The sequence below is a fragment of the Trichomycterus rosablanca genome, chromosome 5, assembly GCF_030014385.1.
Source record: "Trichomycterus rosablanca isolate fTriRos1 chromosome 5, fTriRos1.hap1, whole genome shotgun sequence".
Classification (NCBI taxonomy): domain Eukaryota; kingdom Metazoa; phylum Chordata; class Actinopteri; order Siluriformes; family Trichomycteridae; genus Trichomycterus; species Trichomycterus rosablanca.
Genome location: NC_085992.1, coordinates 24,926,061 through 24,948,410, shown reverse-complemented (window position 1 = coordinate 24,948,410; position 22,350 = coordinate 24,926,061). Strand labels below are relative to the sequence as shown.

Here is a 22,350-nt window from a genome sequence, read left to right as displayed (position 1 = left end):
TGTGACATAAAATTAGAGGAAATCAAAAAGGGTCAATGTCTTTTGTTAATTTCTATTTGTAAAATATGGTGCTATATAAAAATATAATTCTTAAATAAATGTATTAGTTTATCCTAAACTAAATATTATTCCATATTTATATTGTGAGGAACAAAACACTATTTGTCTTTGAACTGGGAGGCAACCGGAGCAGCCGAAGACCAGTTGGAGCTACTGAAAATAGCCCTAAATGTGAGTTTGTGTGTGTTTGCCCTGTGTTGAACTGGCCGGGGTGTGTTTTGCCGTTCACCCATTGAATCGGACCCACCTTGGTGGTAAACACTCACTCTCACTCTCTTACTCACTTTCTTAAGCACTTATCCAATTAGGGTCGCGGTGGTGCTAGAGCTTATCCCAGGTTTTCAATCGGCACAAGGCACACAGTAACACCCTGGATGGGGCGCCAGTCCACCGCAGAGCAGACACACACACACATACACACACCCACTCACCTATAGGGCAATTCAGTGTCTCTAATTAACCTGACTGCATGGACGAAACCCACGCAGACACGGGGAGAACATACAAACACAGAAAGGACCCGGACCGCCCCGTCTGGGGATCGAACCCAGGACCTTCTTGCTGTGAGGCGACAGTGTTACCCACTGAGCCACCGTGCCGCCCTGATGGTAAACAGACAATGAATAAATGAAACAATGTACACACTTTATTTCGGTTAGATTTTATTATATAGTTCAAAAATTAAAAAAAATTACATTTCCTAAAATACTCTGGACATGTTGAGCAAACCAATTCTGGAATGCACCTGGAATGAACAATCACGCCAATTCTGGAACTTTTCCTGATGTAATGAGTGAGTCATCAGACAACCAGATGAACACTGTATGAAAATCCCTTCCACATACTCACCAACTCAGCACTAGTTATGTAAAAACCCAGTCATCTATCCTGCTCTTGAGTTTCCTTTTCCCTTTTGCCGGACTTGTTTGCCTCCTGTTTTTTGAGCCTGGAAGGACATAAAATAATTGATTTCAGTGACACTTGATACTGTCATAGATCTTATACCTAAAAAATAGAGAAGCAGATTATTCAATCAGGAACAATCAGATAATAAGTATTTACAAACTATTTATTTCATCATTGATTTTATAGCATTTGTCTCAATGCAGATTAAGACAAATAACATGTATTTAAAACATGTCTTTAACAGCTTATCAGGCCCCTAAACTGTGTTGTATTTTATTTGTATTGATATAAAAAGTTAGGTCCAAAATCTATTGCCAATTCACTAAATGGTTAAACTGAAAACTCACAGAGAGTTGTTAGGATGTGAGTGAAGGTTGTTTGAATATTCAAACAAACAGTCCAAAAACAATCCGAAATCTAGTCAAAAACAAAGCTATGGTCACCTATATAGACAAGACTGTGGGACAAGACAAAACGGGGGTCTGAACACTAAGTTGATAATGGGACACAGCATGTTAAATCCTAAAATTACTGACAATAAGAAAAGAAAGAGTAAATCTGGATCAGTGTCATGTTTAAATGCTAAAGTTTGCTGGTTTAAGCCCTACCACTGCCAGGATTCCACTGCTGGGTCCTAAAGCACTGCTTAACTCTTAATTTCTTGGACTGTATTAAATCACAGGTTTCAGATGATTACAGTAATATTAAAGTATGTCATAACTTTAACATTTTAAATTACTGCTTTAAACCTGCTTGATAAGCTACACCGATGAGGCATAACATTATGACCACCTTCCAGTATTGTGTTGGTCCCCCTTTTGCCGCCCCATACACAACAAACTGTGATGCACTGTGTATCCTGACACCTTTCTATCAGAACCAGCATTAACTTATTCAGCAATTTGAGCTACAGAAGCTCGTCCGTTAGATCGGACCACACGAGTCAGCCTTCGCTCCCCACGTGCATCAATGAGCCTTGGCCGCCCATGACCCTGTCATCGGTTTACCACTGTTCCTTCCTTGGACCACTTTTGATAGATACTGACCACTGCAGACCAGGAACACACCACAAGAGCTGCAGTTTTGGAGATGCTCTGACCCAGTCATCTAGCCATCACAACTTGGCCCTTGTCGAACTCGCTCAAATCCTTACGCTTGCTCATTTTTCCTGTTTCTAACACATCAACTTTGAGGATAAAATGTTCACTTGCTGTCTATTATATCCCACCCACTAACAGGTGCTGTGATGAAGAGATAATCAGTGTTATTCACTTCACCTGTCAGTGGTCATAATGTTATTCCTGGTCGGTGTAAGTGACCAATTTGGCTAATGCGAGTAACATGTGGCTAATCTAGCAAATTTTAACAAAGAAAAAAACTTTTACTGTAAGTGGGTTTAATGACAACAGTTCTTAGACAGTTGAATTGACCAGTTTAATGGCTCTCAATCTAGTCTAACAAAATCATCTAAAACAATAAAGAGATAACATATGTGATTGTGGGAAGTACAGTGGTACAGTAGGTAGTGCTGTCACCTCAGAACAAGAACAGGGTTTTTGCAGTGTTTTTTTTTAAACATCCTTTCTAAGTATTGGGGTTATATTACTGTTTGCACACACTGCTCATTCGTCAGATTTTAAATGTACTATTTAAACCACAGTTTTTTCTGACTATATGTTACAGGTTCACTGATTAGTATTTGATTTCCATGCTGTGTTAATTTTATGTACTTTTAGCGAGTGCAGGGTGGTGGTGGGCATGTCACCCACATGCTTGGAGGTTCTTTCCCCCACCTTTCTGAATGTCCCCTCCCTCTGAACTTCTTTCCTTTAGCATTGAGTCAGACAGGAGCGGACCGCTGCGCCTACCTATCAATCTAGTGACTGTGTGGGCCAACTTTCAGAAGTGAATTGTTCGAAAGATTGACAAAAAATTACAGACAAAATGTCAAAGATAGTAATAAGAATTTTTTTTTTTTAGAAATGACATGTTGCAAAATGCGCACAAAAAAAATTCCTAAGACAATGACATAGTTCCTGTGTTTCTACTTCTTCTTACTACCGTCAGCTTCCTCTGCTTTTGTATAGTGATTCACAAAATGGCCAACATATAAATTCCTGTAATCGCGTAGATTTTTGAAAGTTACAAAGAATTTAAAAATGAAACTTTCATGACAACCACAGCATTTTAACTTTCTATATACACCGACCAGGCATAACACTATGACCACTGACAGGTGAAGTGAATAACACTGATTATCTCTTCATCACAGCCCCTGTTAGTGGGTGGGATATATTAAGCAGCAAGTGAACATTTTATTTTTTATTTCAACATAAGTTGATGTGTTAGCAGGAAGCAGCAAAAATGGGCAAACAGACGAGCTACTGTAGCTCAAGTTGCTGAAGAAGTTAATGCTGGTTCTGATAGAAAGGTGTCAGAATACACAGTGCATCACAGTTTGTTGCATATGGGGCTGCATAGCCACAGACCAGGCAGTTAGGAAGGTGGTCATAATGATATGCCTCATCGGTGTATATGCCGCTCACCTGGATATACTGACAACTTTGGAGTGTTCCTAATATGTTAAAGGAGACGTTATAGGCTGGATCTCTATTGACTTTCTGATGAATATGTAGTAAAATACACTCACCAACACTAGGCACACCTATCTGGTTTTTACCTACCATACAGATAACCTTTGTGAGTATGCAAATACTGTAGCCTATCTACTGCTTTGTACACTTTGTCAGCACCCTGTACCCCATTTATCAATCATAAGTGAAATGTATGTACATACTTATTGCTGTACCTAATAAAGTGCTTATAACGAATTACTTAATAAAGACTTACATTAAACTAAAAAGTATTTTTTTATATTTCTAATTGTATTTTATTTTATATAATTTAGTAAACCTAAATATAGTCCAAAGATTACAAAAAAGTAATCCATAAATGACTGTGTTTGACTGGTTTACATTCACATTTCCAGCATTTAGCAGATGCTTATTTTCAAAGTGACTTACAATACTGTGACAGTATTTATTGTTTAAACAATTGAAGGTTTGCTCAAGGGCCCAACAGTGGCAACCTGGCAGTGGTGGGATTTGAACCAGCGACCGTTCGATTACTAGTCCAGTACCTTAACCACAAGGCTACAACATACAGTTTAAACATACATGACTGACTATGTCTGGTGTGTTAAGGTGGTGTTTGTGATGGATTGGTGCCCAGTACAGTGTATTCCTTCCTGCCTTGCTTCCAGTGTTTCCAGGTGGAACCAGACCTGCCACGACCCTGACCAGGATAAAGAGGTTGATGAATATAAATTGAAATGAAATCTACTGTCACCAAGTAAAACAAATAAAAAAGACAGACAGCAAGCCAGTTGAGGTTTTACTATTAAAAATAATTTATTTTACAACAACATATAAATTATTATTGAAACACAATACAGATGTTTGTTATGAATAAATACCAAATACCCCTTCCTCCCAAAAATTATATTTTGTTATCTAGTCTATAGTTGGAATGTCAACTGTCAGAAGTAAGTCAGAGATACCTCAACTAATTTCAGAGCAGCTTATTAAGTACTGTGCAAATTGGTGATAATCTGAATTGAAATCAGATTCAGTAGTTAAATAGAAAGAAGAGTAGATACTCCTATTTCTTACTCATGACTGGACTGCGATTTATTCTTGAATGCATCCATATCAGACCACAGCACATCTGTATATAGGGCCTGCATGGATCTATTTCTATTTCACCACATTGTTAGACGTCAAGAATGGGAATGTCTTGCGCTGATGCTCCTTTTTCAGTGTAGGCAAAAATTCTCTCCATGCTTAACTCTATGCAAGCACAGGCTAAATAGTCAAATAGCTATTTTTGCATACCGAATGCATACAATACAGGCATTGTGTGAATGTAGCAAAAGTACCATAAGATTGACAAAAAACTGGGTATTCACAATTTTAAGAGCACATATGCACAACACAATTCTTGTGTGCCTTGCTGCTGTTGTTTTTTTATCTATCCTCTCAATTCTGTCATGGATTTCACTTCACATAGGGTTTTTCCTTTCTAACATGTAGCTGACCTTTGCTTTTTTGGGTGTAGCAACTGCTTTGTTGTATTTAGATTAGTTTCTAAGTACTTGTTCACATGCTGATTAAGGTGTGCTGCAGAACCTGTTTTATTGCACTTAGGAATCTCTTATAAGCTACGGAAAGATGTCAATGTCGAACCCAAACAAAGTCCAACAAGGCAAAATCAGGTGAATAAAAATTTCAAGAAAGCACGCCACAAAAATGAGCAATGATAAATTAAAAATTCATCTAAAAATCTCAAATCTCAAAGGCAACAGGTCCGGATTTTCAGCAGACTTTGAATGGTGCAACGAGAAATAAAGTTGGAGCTCTGCTTTGCAAACTTGCATTGGCACTTAACTTACATTGTATGAAAGAATCAATCTTTCTGAGGCCTCTAAAACCCTGTAGCTCTACGTCCTGTATTTATACAGGCTTCACTGGCTTGGTCAGAATCATTCCAGAAGTAACTTTGGTCAAATTTTGTTGCGTTTTCAGCTCACAATCATAAATAAAATGATTACCCTTTAAAGATGCTCCCCCCTCAATTAGTTTGGCAATGTACAAATCGTTCACAAATCTTATTACCCTGTTAGATATAAATGACAAATAGCACAGATGTATGCGACTGGATGCCAGCGTGTTTGAAGCTTCTCAATGTCAACAGCCCCACCTCAGTCTTTTACACACCATACAAAAATGTAAAAAATTTGCTTGAGAGGTAAATTGCCAGTTTCACAGCTCTGCCTGGGTCTTTTAGTGCCACACCCATGACCAGGTGGCTCGGTTAGCTGCGTCATTCTGTTTGACTAAGGATTCACACACGTGGGCGTGCAAAGGTTTTATAGTTCCCTCTTTGGAAAATGAAACGGTTGGCTTCAGCTTCATTAATACTTTTTTATGAAATGGTCACATTCATTGCAGTAACCTTGTTTTTCCTGGTTGGCGTAGTGATCGCAGCCCTGCGCCCTGCAGCGCTGCTTGCTCTTCTCTTTGGGTGCGTGGGCACGCCGACCTTCCCACTGCCCGCCGCGACTAAGGCAGTCTGGACACAAGTCCGTGCAGCCGGGTGAGACGTTCTTGCAGCCGCTGCGCCGACAGTGAACCTGGTTGAGTGTCGGCGGTGGACGAGATTTCCGCTGAGGAGAGCAAAAGGGAGAGGGGAAAAAAAAAGAAAGGTTTAGTCTGATAGCTGGGCAATCCATAAATATAATCACAGAAATCTGCAAACCCATACTAAATGTTGCACTAACCAGAGCAAATAACTAAGCAGCTCAAGTGCAAAGAACAAGCACATTGTAGGTCCAGACAATTTGTTTTTCATTTATATTTGCCCAGTAGACAAATGTCTTGGTAGGCTACAGACTGGGTGATGATCAAAAGACTACTGAACACTGAATGCAAGTGTAAAGGCATGTGGGGTTTGTAACTTGGTACTTTAAATCCCAGCCGGTGATGGGGGTTTATTATTTTTGCCTCAACAAAACAGCCAAGGCCTATTTTGTTATTTTTAAAGATTTAACCTAATAGCCAAGTTACAATCTATTAACACATTTTATTATGAATAATGAAAAAGTTTCAGTCAATCTTCGATGCATTTTTCCCAGCATCGTACCAACTTTTAATGCCATCTGCAAAAAATGTTGTGGTCAATGTGTAGTCAATGATGCACCGCTGCTTTCACATCATCATCACATGAAAATCATCTTCCCCTTAAAGATTCTTTGAGTGGTCCAAAAAGGTGGAAATCAGATGGCGCAAAATCCGGACTACAAGCTCCTCCTCCAACCCTTACCGTTTCCAACCAAAATATAAAAGTGTGGAAACTTTTTGAAGATCCCTCGTAATTATAATAATTAACAATTGCATTATTTCTTTTTTTAATACACATTTTATTAAACCACAACAAATGCTCACCACGACTACTGGAGGGGAAGTGGTGCCTCTGCTAGCAGCTTCATTGATTCTCGCTCTCTGCTCCTTCACGTAGCAGTTGTTGCAGTAGCCTTCCAGCATGGCCTTGCCTACTGCATCACAGCTTTGCCCTCGACATCTCAGGTTCTGAAACACTGCCTCTGTCGTGTTTCTGGGTTGCACTACTGCTGGAGCTGCCTCTGCATGAATCACATCACAACAAAACAGAGTAAGTGGTCAAATCTAACAAACACAAATACTATTTAACACAAATACTATTTATGCAAAGGTTTGTATACCCATAAAACAAATTGTGAAAGATGATGTTCTGTCATCATTGCATTTTACACAGATGATTAAATAATGTATGTGTATGTATCAACAGTATAAAAAAATACTAGTTCGCAGTTAGTATTTTCCTTTCTGAATGTGCTTTTAACAATGCACAGCCTTTTTTAAACCTTGTTTTCTATCCCCTGCACCCTGTTGGATTTTCTCAAGTATAATGTGGTAAACTATACAATGTTGTTTTTACTAATCTGGTAGATTTAATAGTCAATATTTGCTAAAAAACCTTGTCCTATTTCTATTGAAAAACCATAGAGGATACAACACTTGCAATGAGCTTGAATGCTAGTTATCATAAACAGTAAATCATTCAAATTATAATTAGAATACTTGTTATAATAAGATGTAAAATGTTTAGCATTTTCTAACAAACATTTCTTATAAGATGTTAAATGTATTCACTATCTTGTTTTTTTATTCCTTTACTTTGTTGTTGTATTTTATTATCTAACTAATCCAAACTCAAAATGTACAAAATACGCTTATCCACTGTTAATGCCACAGTTTTGTAGATATGTAAAGTAAGCTTGTGTGGTGTAATGGTAAGAACCATGCTACTGGTAAGAACAGTGCCTATGTTTCAGGGGTTCTAATACCAGGCTGGGCTTACAAATACAGAAGGAGGGCATGGCATTACATGAACCTAGCCATTGAGGAAGATTTGTTTGTTTATTAGGATTTTAACATCATGTTTTACACTTTGGCCACATTCATGACAGGAACAGTAGTTACTCATTACACAAGGTTTATCAATTCACACAAGGTTATATCGAACAGTCATGGACAATTTAGTATCTCCAATTTGCCTCACTTGCATGTCTTTGGACTGTGGGAGGAAACCGGAGCACCCGGAGTAAACTCGCGCAGACACGGGGAGAACATTCTCAGTACCTCCCCCACCTGGGAATCAAACCCAGGACCTTCTTGATCGACTGGGGAAGGAACATGCCAGTGCGCCCCTAGTGTCGCTGCTAAGCACGGATAAATAGGAAGGTATCAAGAAGGGCATCCAATGCCGAATCAAATATGCGGCTGACTGATTCGCTGATTCGACTCCTCACAGGAACAGCCGGATGGAATCATTTATTGTACATTGTCAATACAGCAGTCTGTATTAATTTGTTTGCTTATATTTTATATTGTAGAGAGGTGATATTTGTATTTAACAGACATTTAAGCTCTGCCAAAAAGGTTTAAGTACCACTGTAACATATTACAGTATATTCCACTGAACTTCATTCACTGTATTTTGGTTCTACTTACGGTGATTGGTCTGATAGTCCACGTAACAAATCGTGCAAAATCCCAACTTTTCAGGTGTACCGAAGAACTGGCAACCTGAGCGCTTGCACTGTCGCGCCGCCTGTGTGTGACAGGTATGCCCAGCAGTGCCGGGATGCTCTGGCTCTCCTGTTCCCGCCCACAATGACATGTCTATTCTGGACTGTTGCGAGACAGCACTACTTTGCATGCAAGGTGGACAAAGGCCATTAAAAGTCCGAATAGCCTCTTGACGACATGCGCTACAGCGTTCTCCTTCTCTTTCTCTATTTTCTCTATCTTTCTGTCGTTCCCGTGTGCTCTGTGACCACTGTGTATGGCCCCAGCCATGAGCAGGGCCCTGGGACTGTCCGTTGCCTGCTTGGCAGGCGTTAAAGCAGCGTTCGCATAGGCCATCGTGCTCTACGCTGAGCGTGAACTGGCAGCTGGGTGTCTTGCACTTCATGGCGTGCGTCTCGCTGTAGAGACTCAGGCTGGGTGCAGTAGGTGGTGCAGAGCGAGGGCTGGGGATCGCGGGGTCAGATGAAGCGTTGGCATGGTTGGTTCGATTGCCATGGCTATTAACAGCTTCATGCTTGCCGTTGGCGCGCCGCTTCTCAAAGCATTCGTGGCAGTGCGGCTGCGTGTCCACGGAGACGTAAAACGTGCACCGAGGTGTGGCACAGCGGATCTCGATGAGTGATAACTGTGAGACGGAGAAGGGTGGCGGTGCTCGCTGTGACGTGGGTGCCCACACCGCATCCTTGTCCTCCTGCCAGCGCTTGTACTCGTGATTCACCAGCTGAAGGTAGTCTTCCATCAAGTTCATATCCTCAGGCAGATTGCCCTCATCCAAGCTGGTGGGAAAATAGGGTAGAGTTATTTCTATAGCAAACTCTGCAAAGTAGTTTTTTAATGCTTTTATAGAATAGAATACCTTAATTTTTAATATATACATATACAGGTGTATGGTACTACAAAATTATTTACATATGCCAGCTTGTTTGGATGCTGGGGTCAGAGCGCAGGGTCAACCATAATAAGGTATGGAGCAGAGTGGGTTAAGGGCCTTGCTCAAAGATTCAAACTCTTAACCTTTTAATCGACAGTCCAAAGCTCTACCCACTAGGCTACCACTGTCCTATAATGTGTTTATAATGTGTTTAAATAGGGTTTTATAAAGTGACCTATATTGGACAGTTACCTACTGTGATTTGACAGCAACTCACAGATGCTACAACTGCCCCAAATAGTTGTATTTACAGTTAACTCAAAATATCGCTACAAATCTAACAACATTTTGAATCGTACCGAGCTGCTCTGATCATTTGCGTAGGGTCGTAGCCCAAGCCGATGACTGGAATCTCCATGAGCATCAGATAATCGTTGAGCAGTCGTTCCTTCTGCTGCTGCTCCTTTTCTGTCAGGAAGTGGATGTGCAGCTCTTTAAAGCCTGCCCTGCTTGGGTTGATCAGCGGTATGGCTCGAAACTCTGTCAAAGTACAGGGGTGTTGATCAAAATCCATTCAAATACATGAGAAGCACATGTTCATAAAATAGAAAAGTTTAGCCAAGTAATGGTGGCAGTACCTGGGCCGCTGTCCTTGATGGTAATGAGTGGTGCAAAGTGTTGGGAGTCATAGCCAAGCACTATTGGATACTTGTAGCACTCTGATGGAGGCCAGTGAAGAGGAAGGTAAATGCCCCCAAAGTTAAGAGGTGAGAAAGAAGTGCCAGACTTCATACTCCTCACCACTTGATCTATAGATTTAAAGATATTAGATTAAATTATGGTGCACAAACTGATCTGTTAATAAATAAACAAATTAATAATTAAGTACCAGAAATGATTAGCTTACCTGCGATTACTATAATTGGTCTGCGAAGGATATTCGACAGTACAAATATGTGAATGTCTTCTAGTGAATCAAACTGTAGGCCATTGCTGCTGGCGGCAGGAGATGCCATAGCAACTATCTTTTCCCATTCCTCGTCCCAATTCTGCAAAACAAAATGAGGAACGTTATTGTTATGACCCATAATTGTAATAATGGAGTCTACAACTGCACAAAATGTAAATGGCATTTCACACTTGGGCTAAATGAGAGAAAACAACAAAAACATGAATACCAAACATTTCCATAAATCCACAATACCTTGAATTAACTAAACTAAACTACTGCAAATGTAATATTTAGCATATGTATTTGTATATATATAGATGTATAAACCTAATGACAAAAAATAAAACGTACATGACTTTTTTAGGAATTCCTGGACTACAGGACAATGTTTTTACACAATATACTGGTGCTGGTCATAAAATTAGAATATCATGAAAAAGTTGATTTATTTCAGTAATTCCATTCAAAAAGTGAAACTTGTATATTATATTCATTCATTACACACAGACTGATATATTTCAAATGTTTATTTCTTTTAATGTTGATGATTATAACTGACAACTAATGAAAACCCCAAATTCAGTATCTCAGAAAATTAGAATATTACTTAAGACCAATACAAAAAAAGGATTTTTAGAAATGTTGGCCAACTGAAAAGTATGAACATGAAAAGTATGAGCATGTACAGCACTCAATACTTAGTTGGGGCTCCTTTTGCCTGGATTACTGCAGCAATGCGGCGTGGCATGGAGTCGATCAGTCTGTGGCACTGCTCAGGTGTTATGAGAGCCCAGGTTGCTCTGATAGTGGCCTTCAGCTCTTCTGAATTGTTGGGTCTGGCGTATCGCATCTTCCTCTTCACAATACCCCATAGATTTTCTATGGGGTTAAGGTCAGGCGAGTTTGCTGGCCAATTAAGAACAGGGATACCATGGTCCTTAAACCAGGTACTGGTAGCTTTGGCACTGTGTGCAGGTGCCAAGTCCTGTTGGAAAATGAAATCTGCATCTCCATAAAGTTGGTCAGCAGCAGGAAGCATGAAGTGCTCTAAAACTTCCTGGTAGACGGCTGCGTTGACCTTGGACCTCAGAAAACACAGTGGACCAACACCAGCAGATGACATGGCACTCCAATCCATCACTGACTGTGGAAACTTTACACTGGACCTCAAGCAACGTGGATTCTGTGCCTCTCCTCTCTTCCTCCAGACTTTTACTTTCATCAAAGAACATAACTTTGGACCACTCAGCAGTCCTTTTTGTCTTTAGCCCAGGCGAGATGCTTCTGACGCTGTCTCTTGTTCAAGAGTGGCTTGACACAAGGAATGCGACAGCTGAAACCCATGTCTTGCATACGTCTGTGCGTGGTGGTTCTTGAAGCACTGACTCCAGCTGCAGTCCACTCTTTGTGAATCTCCCCCACATTTTTGAATGGGTTTTGTTTCACAATCCTCTCCAGGGTGGGGTTATCCCTATTGCTTGTACACTTTTTTCTACCACATCTTTTCCTTCCCTTCGCCTCTCTATTAATGTGCTTGGACACAGAGCTCTGTGAACAGCCAGCCTCTTTAGCAATGACCTTTTGTGTCTTGCCCTCCTTGTGCAAGGTGTCAATGGTCATCTTTTGAACAACTGTCAAGTCAGCAGTCTTCCCCATGATTGTGTAGCCTACAGAACTAGACAGAGACCATTTAAAGGCCTTTGCAAGTGTTTTGAGTTAATTAGCTGAATAGAGTGTGGCACCAGGTGTCTTCAATATTGTACCTTGTCACAATATTCAAATTTTCTGAGATACTGAATTTGGGGTTTTCATCAGTTGTCAGTTATAATCATCAACATTAAAAGAAATAAACATTTGAAATATATCAGTCTGTGTGTAATGAATGAATATAATATACAAGTTTCACTTTTTAAATGGAATTACTGAAATAAATCAACTTTTTCATGATATTCTAATTTTATGACCAGCACCAGTAATTACATTTTAACAACACCTAGAGGATAAAGCACATTGTATTTTATTGTATATCTTTATGTAACATGAGTTTTAGCACAGGATGGGTCTGTTATCCACAAAAAGTGAGAACAAAAGTTTTAAATAATAACCTTGGTGCTGTAGTGCAGGCCGGTCTGTGTAAACTCCTGGGAGTGCAGCAGCTCTGTTTGAAATCGAGCCCTGAAATTACTGGTGTCTGTCTCTTTAAGCACAGCATAAAGAGCCTTTCGGAGGACCAGGTCTGTGTCTTGAACCCCCAACATGTACTGAGAGGCTGCATGAAGCAGGCAATTTCCATCACCTAAAGACATAAAAAAAATGATAACTTGAATGCTTAGACTAGTAACAGTCTACAATACTTCCACTCACAGTAATGCAACTGTACAAATGTTTTCCTAAGGCACCATGTGAAGCCAAGCATAAAATTTTTCAACTGTCTAGTTCTAAAGAACTCTTTATCAGACAAAAATTAAAGGTAGCAAAAAGGTTAGAAGTAAGTGCGTGTGCTGCAGACTTAACTGCAGTTCCGGTTTGAAGGCTGTCTTTTTAGGCCACCTCCACAAGCTCAAAGGGTATTTTTTCCTCTTTCATTAAAAAAAAAAAAACTTTAGAACTTACTAAACGAGCAGCATAGTGTACACATGTTTTGTACGATACCAGACATTTAGTTAAAAGAGATAAAGAAAATATGTGATTTGCTGCTAAGAAAATAAAGGAATGAAGAGTTTAATGATAAGTGTTAAGTGATAAGATTAGCTGTTTTGTCAGTCAGCGTAACAAAAAAAGAACTGGGGAATTTCCAGCAAGTCAGTATAACAGTCAAAAGGTATCAGTTACACAGAGCCATATATCTTTTAAAAAAGAAGCATCATTCATGAAACCTATAAGTAGCACACAGTAAAATAAGTAAATAAGGTCAATGGCTAAGATATTATTTAAGTCATTAAACAATAAAACTTACATAAAAAATTACTATAGTATATTAATACCTAAAATATTTTTAAAAAATTAAAAAACATTTTTTTTTACATTAACCATATATTTATTGAAACATGTCATTTCTCATTACCGTAAATAATTTTAATTAGGTGATTAAAGTTGTAAACATTTAATTACATTTGTATGCTCTTCCTCTTGAAAAGTACTGTATCAAAATGCAGACTTAATAAGGTATTTAAACCTTTGCACTTGCAATTTGTAACTTGGTCAAGAGTGCCAAAACGTACAGACACAACTATGTATTTATTTATTTGTGTTTTTATGCCATGTTTAACACGTGTGTCATTTAATGGCAACATTAGATATTACGTATCTGTCTCCTTTATCTTGTCTTTATATTTTGGTACGTTTTATAATTTCATAAGGATACAACTAAAATATATAGAAATGGGAGAATAGCTGCAAGAGTGGGTCAGTAAACACAATGTACATTTAAACGCAGAACAACTAAACAACATACGTGATACAACATTACAAATTACAAGACCAAACAGTAACATGAAAGCACCACAAAGTAAAACAACTAAAAAAAACCTGTCCAACTTTATAAATGAAAACCATAAGCTGCATATATAATGACAGATTTAAACGTATCAAACAAACTTCGTAAACGTAGTATTTAACGCCCTTGGGTTTTTTCGAGGTTGTGCAATGTGTGCATGCGTACTGGTTACATGTCGTTCTATAACAAGCCTGTAACACAACAGATAGGAATTTCCCTGGTACACGAACTGCTCTGATTAACTGCCGCGAGGCCGGCACTTCTACTTTTATTTCCCCAGTTCAGCTATTGAGACAGCAGAGTGGCCGGACTTTCCAAAGAGGAGGAGCCTCAACAGGAATGTCTGTACATTCATTCAACCTACAGTACCATTATAGGGGCCTTCACTGGTCTGTGAAACACCCTTTACTTTATTCTTTAACATCTAAAAATATAAGAGTTTTGGCCAAATCCAGACAGCCTAATCATTTATCAATTACAGTTTTTTTAACTAGGGTTTAATTTCTAAAATAACCATTATATACAAATAATGCATGTTACTGGTTGTTACATAAGACATGTATTTTAATAGCTAAATAAATACCTTTTCTGTTGGGGTGAGACATGTTTTTGACACACTGTACTGTTCATGAAACAATACCCACTAATGGTAGTCACGTACTGTAAAACTATAAATATCTAATCCATTTCATGATGCTAGTCAAACAACCAGTACTGTCACGACAGAAGAAAATGCACATGATACAAATAAAACTCCCATGAACATCACATACAATCTAGATAAATTAGTCACAAAAAAGAGCAGAGGGGAAACTGATATGAAACAGATGGGAATAGTTTTTTGGAAATACCCAGACCCTTAACGCTACCACATCCTTATCAGTTTGGATCACTATTTCAGCCACAGCATGACATTGTGGATGCAACCCAAAATGAGTCAGCTTTGCGGACATGAGTACTGAATGTCCTGCTTTCCTCACTTTTGCCCCAATGTCACCTGATAAGTGAATTCTACTAATGGACACTAATGGACAGACAGTGGTTTCTTTTTAAAAAAAATAGACCTCAGATATTTACATTAACTACATATTGTGTATTCTAAATACTAAGTAATAAATGTACCCAATGTCAACACCACAGACTTAAGTGTGTAAAAAGCACAAAAGAATCAAAAACTATAATGATTAAGCAACTGTCTTTAAAAAGATACAAAGCGACAGTGCCTCCTCACTCCTGTCATTAGAAAAATGGGAAAACTATACAAATGTGGATGACAAAGAAAACCTCGGACTAAATGAGTAAAATGAGAGAAAGATAGTGAGTGAAGCTGCTGTATGCATGGTTTGGGTCTGCTTGTCCTTTCAAAAGAACAGGTCCATGCAAATCAATACAAACACATTTTGACTGATCGCCTGATTAATAAGGTAAGTGAGGTAAATCAACGATAACACTGGAAGTGGGTAAACATACATAAAAATATATGGTATTCCCATGCCATGGCCTTTATATTAATCTGGTTGACGATTTTGGACTGAAATGTTAAACAGCCCCATCCAGCACTATTAAAACAACCACTAAGGTATACATTTTACAGCTCAAGGGGTATGTACAACTGATACCAAGGAACACTACCACTGTTTTGCTGTCTTATTATGACCCGAAACCTTAAGACACATTGTGGTTTATGTTGGTTTTGCCACCAGCGTGTATGCGATTGTTATCAGCTTGTTACTTTTAGAAATCCACATTTTTTCTGACACATTTTGTTGAGGTGGGGTTACTGTAAAATCACACTACTGCACAATGGAGGAAAAGAGCAAGCACATCAAAGTTTCCTTTTGAATCATTGCTCATTCTTTGTCAGCTTGTAGTCTGATTTGGGGTTAACAACAGTAATGTTCGTTACATAAAAGGCATTACTTTGAATAGCACATAAGCAAACACCCCTAAATCAAACTGCATGAAAGAAGAGGGGGGTGGCAGTGTGACGACTTAGGATTTTCCCTTTAGATCGGTTGTGCTCAGATAGCAGATGTTTAAAAAAGAAAAAAAGAAAGAAAAACACAATTTTCCTCTACGTTTGACTCTGATCTTACCCTAGTTCTTACCAGAGGTTCAAAGGTTGATTTTTTAAAACATTTGCCAAGGCATTTTATTATATAAGAACTTAAATTAGTGATGGGTAAAAAGGTAATGATCGCTCAGTAAGCCTTGTGATCATGTCATGACAAAAGGTTTTCTAAATAAAAAGACGGCCTTTATTCTCCTATTCCGATTAAACAGAATATAGAAACGCTCCATCATTTACTAAGCAGGTGCAACTGAATCAAACTCATTTCTTTACATTTAAAAAACGGACGTTTTGAATATAAAAACATCCTACAATATTAATTTCCAGACAAATCCTACTTTAAAAGGCATCTTTTCTGAGTACAAGGTTATGATCTATTGCAAAGAAATCCTAAGAAAAGCAGTCATTAGCACGGACATTAAAAGCGAACCCAAGCTCCCCCAATTATATCTATTTTCTCACCTATTTTTTTTTTACTCTAACTCAGTCTAAGAAGTTGGGCCAGGATTTACATCTTACTGCAGGTTGTATACTGTATATAAGATAAATAAGATCTTAAATCGTTACCATTCGTCCGGAGTGGCACCAGCTTCTTTACTTCGCGGCACCAATTGAGCTTTTTCTCCTGCTCCAGTGAGGACTGCATCGCCCGGTCCAAGATTGCCGACTGAATGATCTCACGGAAGGCCTGGGGGAACTGACTCATTCGGATCATTTCCAGCGTGTAGCGGTGCATGCCACGCAAATGGTGCATCAGGCCACCACTGGCCGCCGGCTTTACAACATCGTTAGGCACGCGCTCGCGGATCTTCACAGCCTTCAGCAGGTTACTTACGAAAAGGAACTTGGGTAGGAAGTTCTGGCCCTGGGACATTGTTGTCTTTAGAAAAGAGCAGGGAACCAGGTTAACTCTGTGGGAAAGAGACAACAATAATGATTGATGATTAGGTGGACAGAGCAATGTGTTATCACTGGGTGGATAGTTCAGTTAGTAAATTTCCATGAAGCAGATTCACATAGATGGGGTTGTGGGTGCAAACTAATAGCACAGGATGCCAGAACGTAATCATAAACACATGTTGTCAATATAATGCTGTTTACACATGAAATCCTTTCCAAGACAAATATGCCAATGCTGTATTCGTGTCTGTATCAGTCAAGGAGAATTTAAATTGATCAGTGTGGCTGTATAAAGTAGTAGAGGTATTAGTTATGAGAGCAACAGTTCAGCACCTACAAAACTAACAAAAACTCAACTAAGAGTAAAACTATTTGCATTATTATGACTCTATAACAAAAACCATATTTCTAAAGCTGATATTAGCTAAGTTTTGGTTGGTTTTATACACGTGCCCTATGAATTGACACACTATCTTTATTACAACATTACACTTCTAGTAAAACTGACTCTGGAACATTGCCATCTGCAAAAAGGAACATGAAACCAATCTTACCGGAAAAAAAGAGAAAAACATTGCCTGTGGTTTCTTTAATATAAACAGATCTATTAATTTTTTTTTCTACAAACAAAAGGAAACCAACAATGTAATTGCACAACTATCAACACAAGAATATTCAAAGCGGTGGTTTATTAGTTCAAAGTAGTATAAGAAATGTATTAATACATCATAGTGTTCTGAATAAATCAGTATTGCATTCTGTAAAAGTACCACAAAATATAATGTTTAGTTTCTTAAGACTTCTTTAATGGGGTTTGACAGCCATTTAAGTGTTTAACCATTCCTAGAACATCCAAACGAATTTCTACAGAAGGTAAAAAATGTTTCTACATGTCATCCAATGTTGTAGGTTGTGGCATCAATAAATTGTTAAGGCAAGTGTCATTGATTTCACATACAGTACACATATATTCATGTATTCCTTGTTCCTCTTTATAAATTGTTATTATTGGCCTAAGTAATTTTAAACCAAAATAGAATTTAGTATTAAAAACATTTATTTTTAGTGGATATGCAGTATTATACTAGTTGCGCTTATATTGTAAAGGTAAATTAAGGTAACAGATAAAATAGTAACTTACAGACACACTCTCAGTCAATAGTTCATTCACAGCAATACATCACACACTAATACACAGTAGGTCTTATATGTGCAGTGAATATTTAGCATTTTAGGATGAGGGATGAGTATGTAGCAGTATGTAATAGGGCAGTTGTATGTAATAGGGCAGTTGTAGCCTAGTGGTTAAGGTACTGGACTAGTAATCCAAAGGTCACTGGTTCAAGCCTCATCACTGCCAGGTTACCACTGTTGGGCCCTTGAGCAAGGCCCTTAACCCTCAATTGCTTAGACAATGTACTGTCACAGTACTGTAAGTCGCTTTGGATAAAGGCGTCTGCTAAATGCCGAAAATGTAAATGTAAATGTAGCATTGTGACCTTGGTCCCTATAACAGTCATGGTACAATATTGTAACCATTTCCCAGTGCTGGCTAATTTTAACAGGGCAGTCTGCCTTAAAATTGATGTGTTGTAAAATAAATATTAACTATGCCAAAAGTGGTAGATCTAAGCAGGCTCAAGCTTGGGAAACAAAACGCATGACGTATGCGTATAGTGAAGTAGCCGATATGCTGTCTATATAGCTGACATAGTACTTGTATTTAACAAGTTCGAGTTCACATATTTTACATACATTTTGTGTGATTTTTGTGCACACAAACTTTCCAACTTTAAATGACCTACCACAAGTGGTGTTCGCACAACAGTTTGAGAACCACGGGTTTAAGCCATCTGACTTACTTGACTAACGTTGACTCAAGACAACTTTTTCAAATAGCTCACATAGCATTGCATGTTTAAAAAAAAAAACACCTAGATAAAAATAAACTTGAATTGTTTAACTAAGAGTACAAATACAAGCAATGTGGTGACGACTTTGTCTCACAGATCACAGGTCTGAATAAAATGAGACCTTTATGATCACTTGTTTTCTCACATAAATCACAGCATTGTATTTTGATCAGTAGTCTCAGAGAAAAGCTGTGAACTTTTAGACTATTATAATATTAACATTACATTATAATGTAATGTGATGGCACAGCTGGTAGAGTTGGGGCTTTACAGCAACATGTTGTTCGCTCGTTGCGTTTAAATCCCATGGGTTTCCTCAGTATACTCTAGTTTCCTTGGCTGCTCTCATAAGTAAGTACTGTGATGCCTATAAGTAAATAATGTGATGCCCGGTGATTATTTGGCTTGGCATCCAGTGTGCCCTGTTTTTCTAGTGTTGGAAAAATAGTGTTTTTCTAGGGCAAGCTGTAGCCTAGGGGTTAGGGTACTGGACTAGTAATCAAAAGGTTGCTGGTTCAGGCCTCACCACTGCCAGGTTGCTGCTGTTGGGCCCTTGAGCAAGGCCCTTAACCCTCAATTGCTCAGATTGTATACTGTAACTGTACTGTTAAGTCGCTTTGGATAAAGGCGTCTGCTAAATGCTGAAAATGTAAATGTAGTGTTGACAAGGGTTAGTGAAAATTAGTGAAAAAGTAATGTTTAACTAATTACTAGTGGACAGAGGATCAGATTAATGAAATTTGAACCTGAATAAACTTCCATACATTGGGTACCATAGGACTACTCCAAGGCACCACCGGCTCCAGTTCTTAAGAACATCACACAAGATCAAGATGTTTACATGCCTAGCACAATGGTCTAAATTCTCCACACAATATCCTTAATTGTTAAATAAATATCGATTCTTTATCCTTTATTGTTCTCACTTACAATGGCAAACCGTTTAGGCCGTTTGGCTCACTTGGATGAGGTTGTCTGAGGACAACTTGTTCAAACAGTTGACAAAGACAAAATCAAACGCCTCGAAAAAAATACCTCATGATTAAAACTGAGAATGGGGTAAACACAAGCAGCAGCAGTAGCATCGGTGCTAATGAGTTTGCATTACAGCACGTTCAGGAACAATAGAAAGAGACACAGAGACACAGAGGCCCGATGCGGCTTTTCTCCACTCCGCTCCTCAGTCCTCACCAAAGCTGCCTGACGCTCGAATTACGTAATTGAGGCGATAAAGGCGTCAGAGACAATGCAGCGCTGCTGTCACTGAACCAACGCGCATTTACAACCACGTACTAAATCAAACAGGCCGCGATGTGTTAACGCTTCCAACAATTCAGTCCAAGTGGCGTTTTCACAAACAATGGCTGTCAAAACCCTGGCATTCATTCAGACACCCAAACGCTGCCAGACTCATTAGTCGCTCCGTGCTACACGGTGCGTTTCGAATCCCATTCTGGCGGACGGTGTTTTATGTCACCGAGTACAAAACTGACCCGAATATAAAAGAGAAAGAGTAGCACAGTCTGACTAAAAGCGCGCAACTGTTACCTGTTCAATATGTCGGTATCCGCCAACAAAGCCCATAAACTGCCTCAGACTCTCCGCTGCTTCAGTCAACGTATCCACTAGTAGTCCATGGTAGCTTCCAACCTAACGCAGCCTGACTAAGCGAGCGCACATAATAGGTGTTTTAAAACCAGTACGGTTTAATCTAGACAAAAAAAATGTCAACAAGGAAATGCAAGTGGGGATTTCCGAGGAGGTACTTTCCACCCTCACAACCTATCATAAAGCGAATTACTTCAACCAAGCTTCTACAGCCGCCTGGAGCCAGCTGACGTTACGTTCTGCCTGATGACGCAGAGACGTCGCTAATAAGGCCACACCCATCACCGGTCGTGGGCGTGCCGTGCTACTATTGTTATCTGACTTTTGCTTTTGTTTTTTTCTCTCCGTACGTTTATTTAAACTGCAGTGACTAAACATTCCAAACCAATGTCTAATCTAATATCAAAAGTCCAAGGAATGTTACTAAACACCTACAAATTTAAATATGAGCAGTTGTTAAAAATAAAATTACATTTCTAAGATGAAAGCTGCTATGAACAACTTGGTAGTACATTTACATTTTCAGCATTTAGCAGACACCTTTATCCTTGCTCAAGGGCCCAACAGGAGCAACCTGACAGTGGTGAGGCTTGAACCAGCAACCTTTTGATTACTAGTACAGTACCCTAACCACTAGGCTACAGCTTGCCTCAATTTTTTTATTTATTTACCATTTTTCCCACTTTCCCCCCCCAATTTTATCCCCCAGTCTAGTCGTGTCCAATCACCCTGATTGCATCCGCTATACCAGTGTTTCTCAACCTTTTTTCAGTCACGGCACCCTTTAAAAGTATGCAAAATCTCAAGTCACCCCAGTCTAAAATGTATTAAAAAACGTACACTCTGCATCCCTCGGACTGCTAACACACACGCACACACACCATAGGGAGGGGTAAACGTGACTTACTTTTAATGGGAAACCTGAGCCTGGGATGATGCACACAATCGCCCTATTCTGGCAGGGATGGATGAGAGGCAGACGCGGATCTCCTGGTCCAGAGCCCTCAGTCGCTCCCTGTACTTGTTTTTGATGTAAGTTAGGCTCGAAAAGCTCAGTTCGTGCCATGAACGAATCAGATTTAACATAATTAAATGAGTTTATAGTTTATTTCTCAATTATTTGTCATTATACTAAGAGCACTGCTTCTTTTCTGCATGTTCTCTCTGTAGCTCGGCAACGGCTCTCTTAACTCAAAAGAAGCTTTATTGGCATGACAAATAAGGACATTCGTATTGCCAAAGCAAGTTAGAGAGAAATAATAAAAAATAACAATAAGAAAGAACAAATATATACAAAACAGTTACATGTGCAAAAATATAAAATAGAATAAAATATTAATAAAAACAGTGCAAAATAATAACAATAAAAATTATAATATTTACATTATTGAGGTAGTAATAACAATCAGTTTGTGTGTGTGTCTCTCTGTGTGTGTGTGTGTGTGTGTGTTTTATATATTAATAATTTAAATATTAAATTATTAATATTTTATTCTATTTTATATTTTTTGCACATGTAACTGTTTTGTACAGTATATATTTGTTCTTTCTTATTGTTATTTTTATTATTTCTCTGTAACTTGCTTTGGAAATACGAATGTCTTTATTTGTCATGCCAGTAAAGCTTCTTTTGAGTTTGAGTGTCTCTCTCTCTCTCTCTCGCGCTCTGTGTGTGTGTCTGTGTGTGTGTGTGTGTGTGTGTCTGTGTGTGTGTGTGTGTGTGTGTGTGTCTCGCTCGCTCGCTCTCCGCTCTCCGCTCTCAGTTTTCAGATTAGAATTTCGACAATAAACAGCTCTTATTATCACTGATTAACTCCCTTTACTGATGGAAGCGGACTGGGTGAATTACAGCCGAACTGAGCAGAAATAAACATATATGTAGCGG

The 22,350-nt window shown here is 38.8% G+C and overlaps 1 protein-coding gene across 3 annotated transcripts; it reads right to left on the bottom strand.

Moving 5' to 3' along the window:
- Window positions 1–733: 733 nt before the first annotated feature.
- On the bottom strand, window positions 734–20,543 carry tnfaip3 (tumor necrosis factor, alpha-induced protein 3). Of its 3 annotated transcripts, XM_062995894.1 has the most exons (11): window positions 20,406–20,543; window positions 16,612–16,955; window positions 12,583–12,773; window positions 10,433–10,574; window positions 10,164–10,334; window positions 9,885–10,065; window positions 8,577–9,430; window positions 6,969–7,165; window positions 5,980–6,190; window positions 4,143–4,260; window positions 916–1,006 (listed from the first exon to the last, which is right to left on the bottom strand). In XM_062995894.1, exons 2-10 carry the CDS (start codon window positions 16,916–16,918, stop codon window positions 4,151–4,153), a joined length of 2,364 nt encoding a protein of 787 aa, XP_062851964.1. In that variant the 5' UTR covers window positions 16,919–16,955; window positions 20,406–20,543; the 3' UTR covers window positions 916–1,006; window positions 4,143–4,150. The 3 variants fall into 3 exon arrangements, with proteins under 3 accessions (XP_062851965.1, XP_062851964.1, XP_062851966.1); XM_062995895.1 differs by lacking the exon at window positions 4,143–4,260 and having other exon boundaries at window positions 734–1,006; XM_062995896.1 differs by lacking the exons at window positions 916–1,006; window positions 4,143–4,260 and having other exon boundaries at window positions 4,352–6,190.
- Between the last annotated feature and the right edge of the window lie 1,807 nt (window positions 20,544–22,350).

Coding starts and splice junctions, on each gene's coding strand:
- tnfaip3 (XM_062995894.1), bottom strand. CDS start 16,918: ATGTCCCAGGGCCAGAACTTCCTACCCAAGTTCCTTTTCGTAAGTAAC. Junction 10,575..12,582: donor GCCTGCACTACAGCACCAAG/GTTATTATTTAA, acceptor TTTGTTTTGCAG/AATTGGGACGAGGAATGGGA. Junction 10,335..10,432: donor ACCAATTATAGTAATCGCAG/GTAAGCTAATCA, acceptor TTAAATCTATAG/ATCAAGTGGTGAGGAGTATG.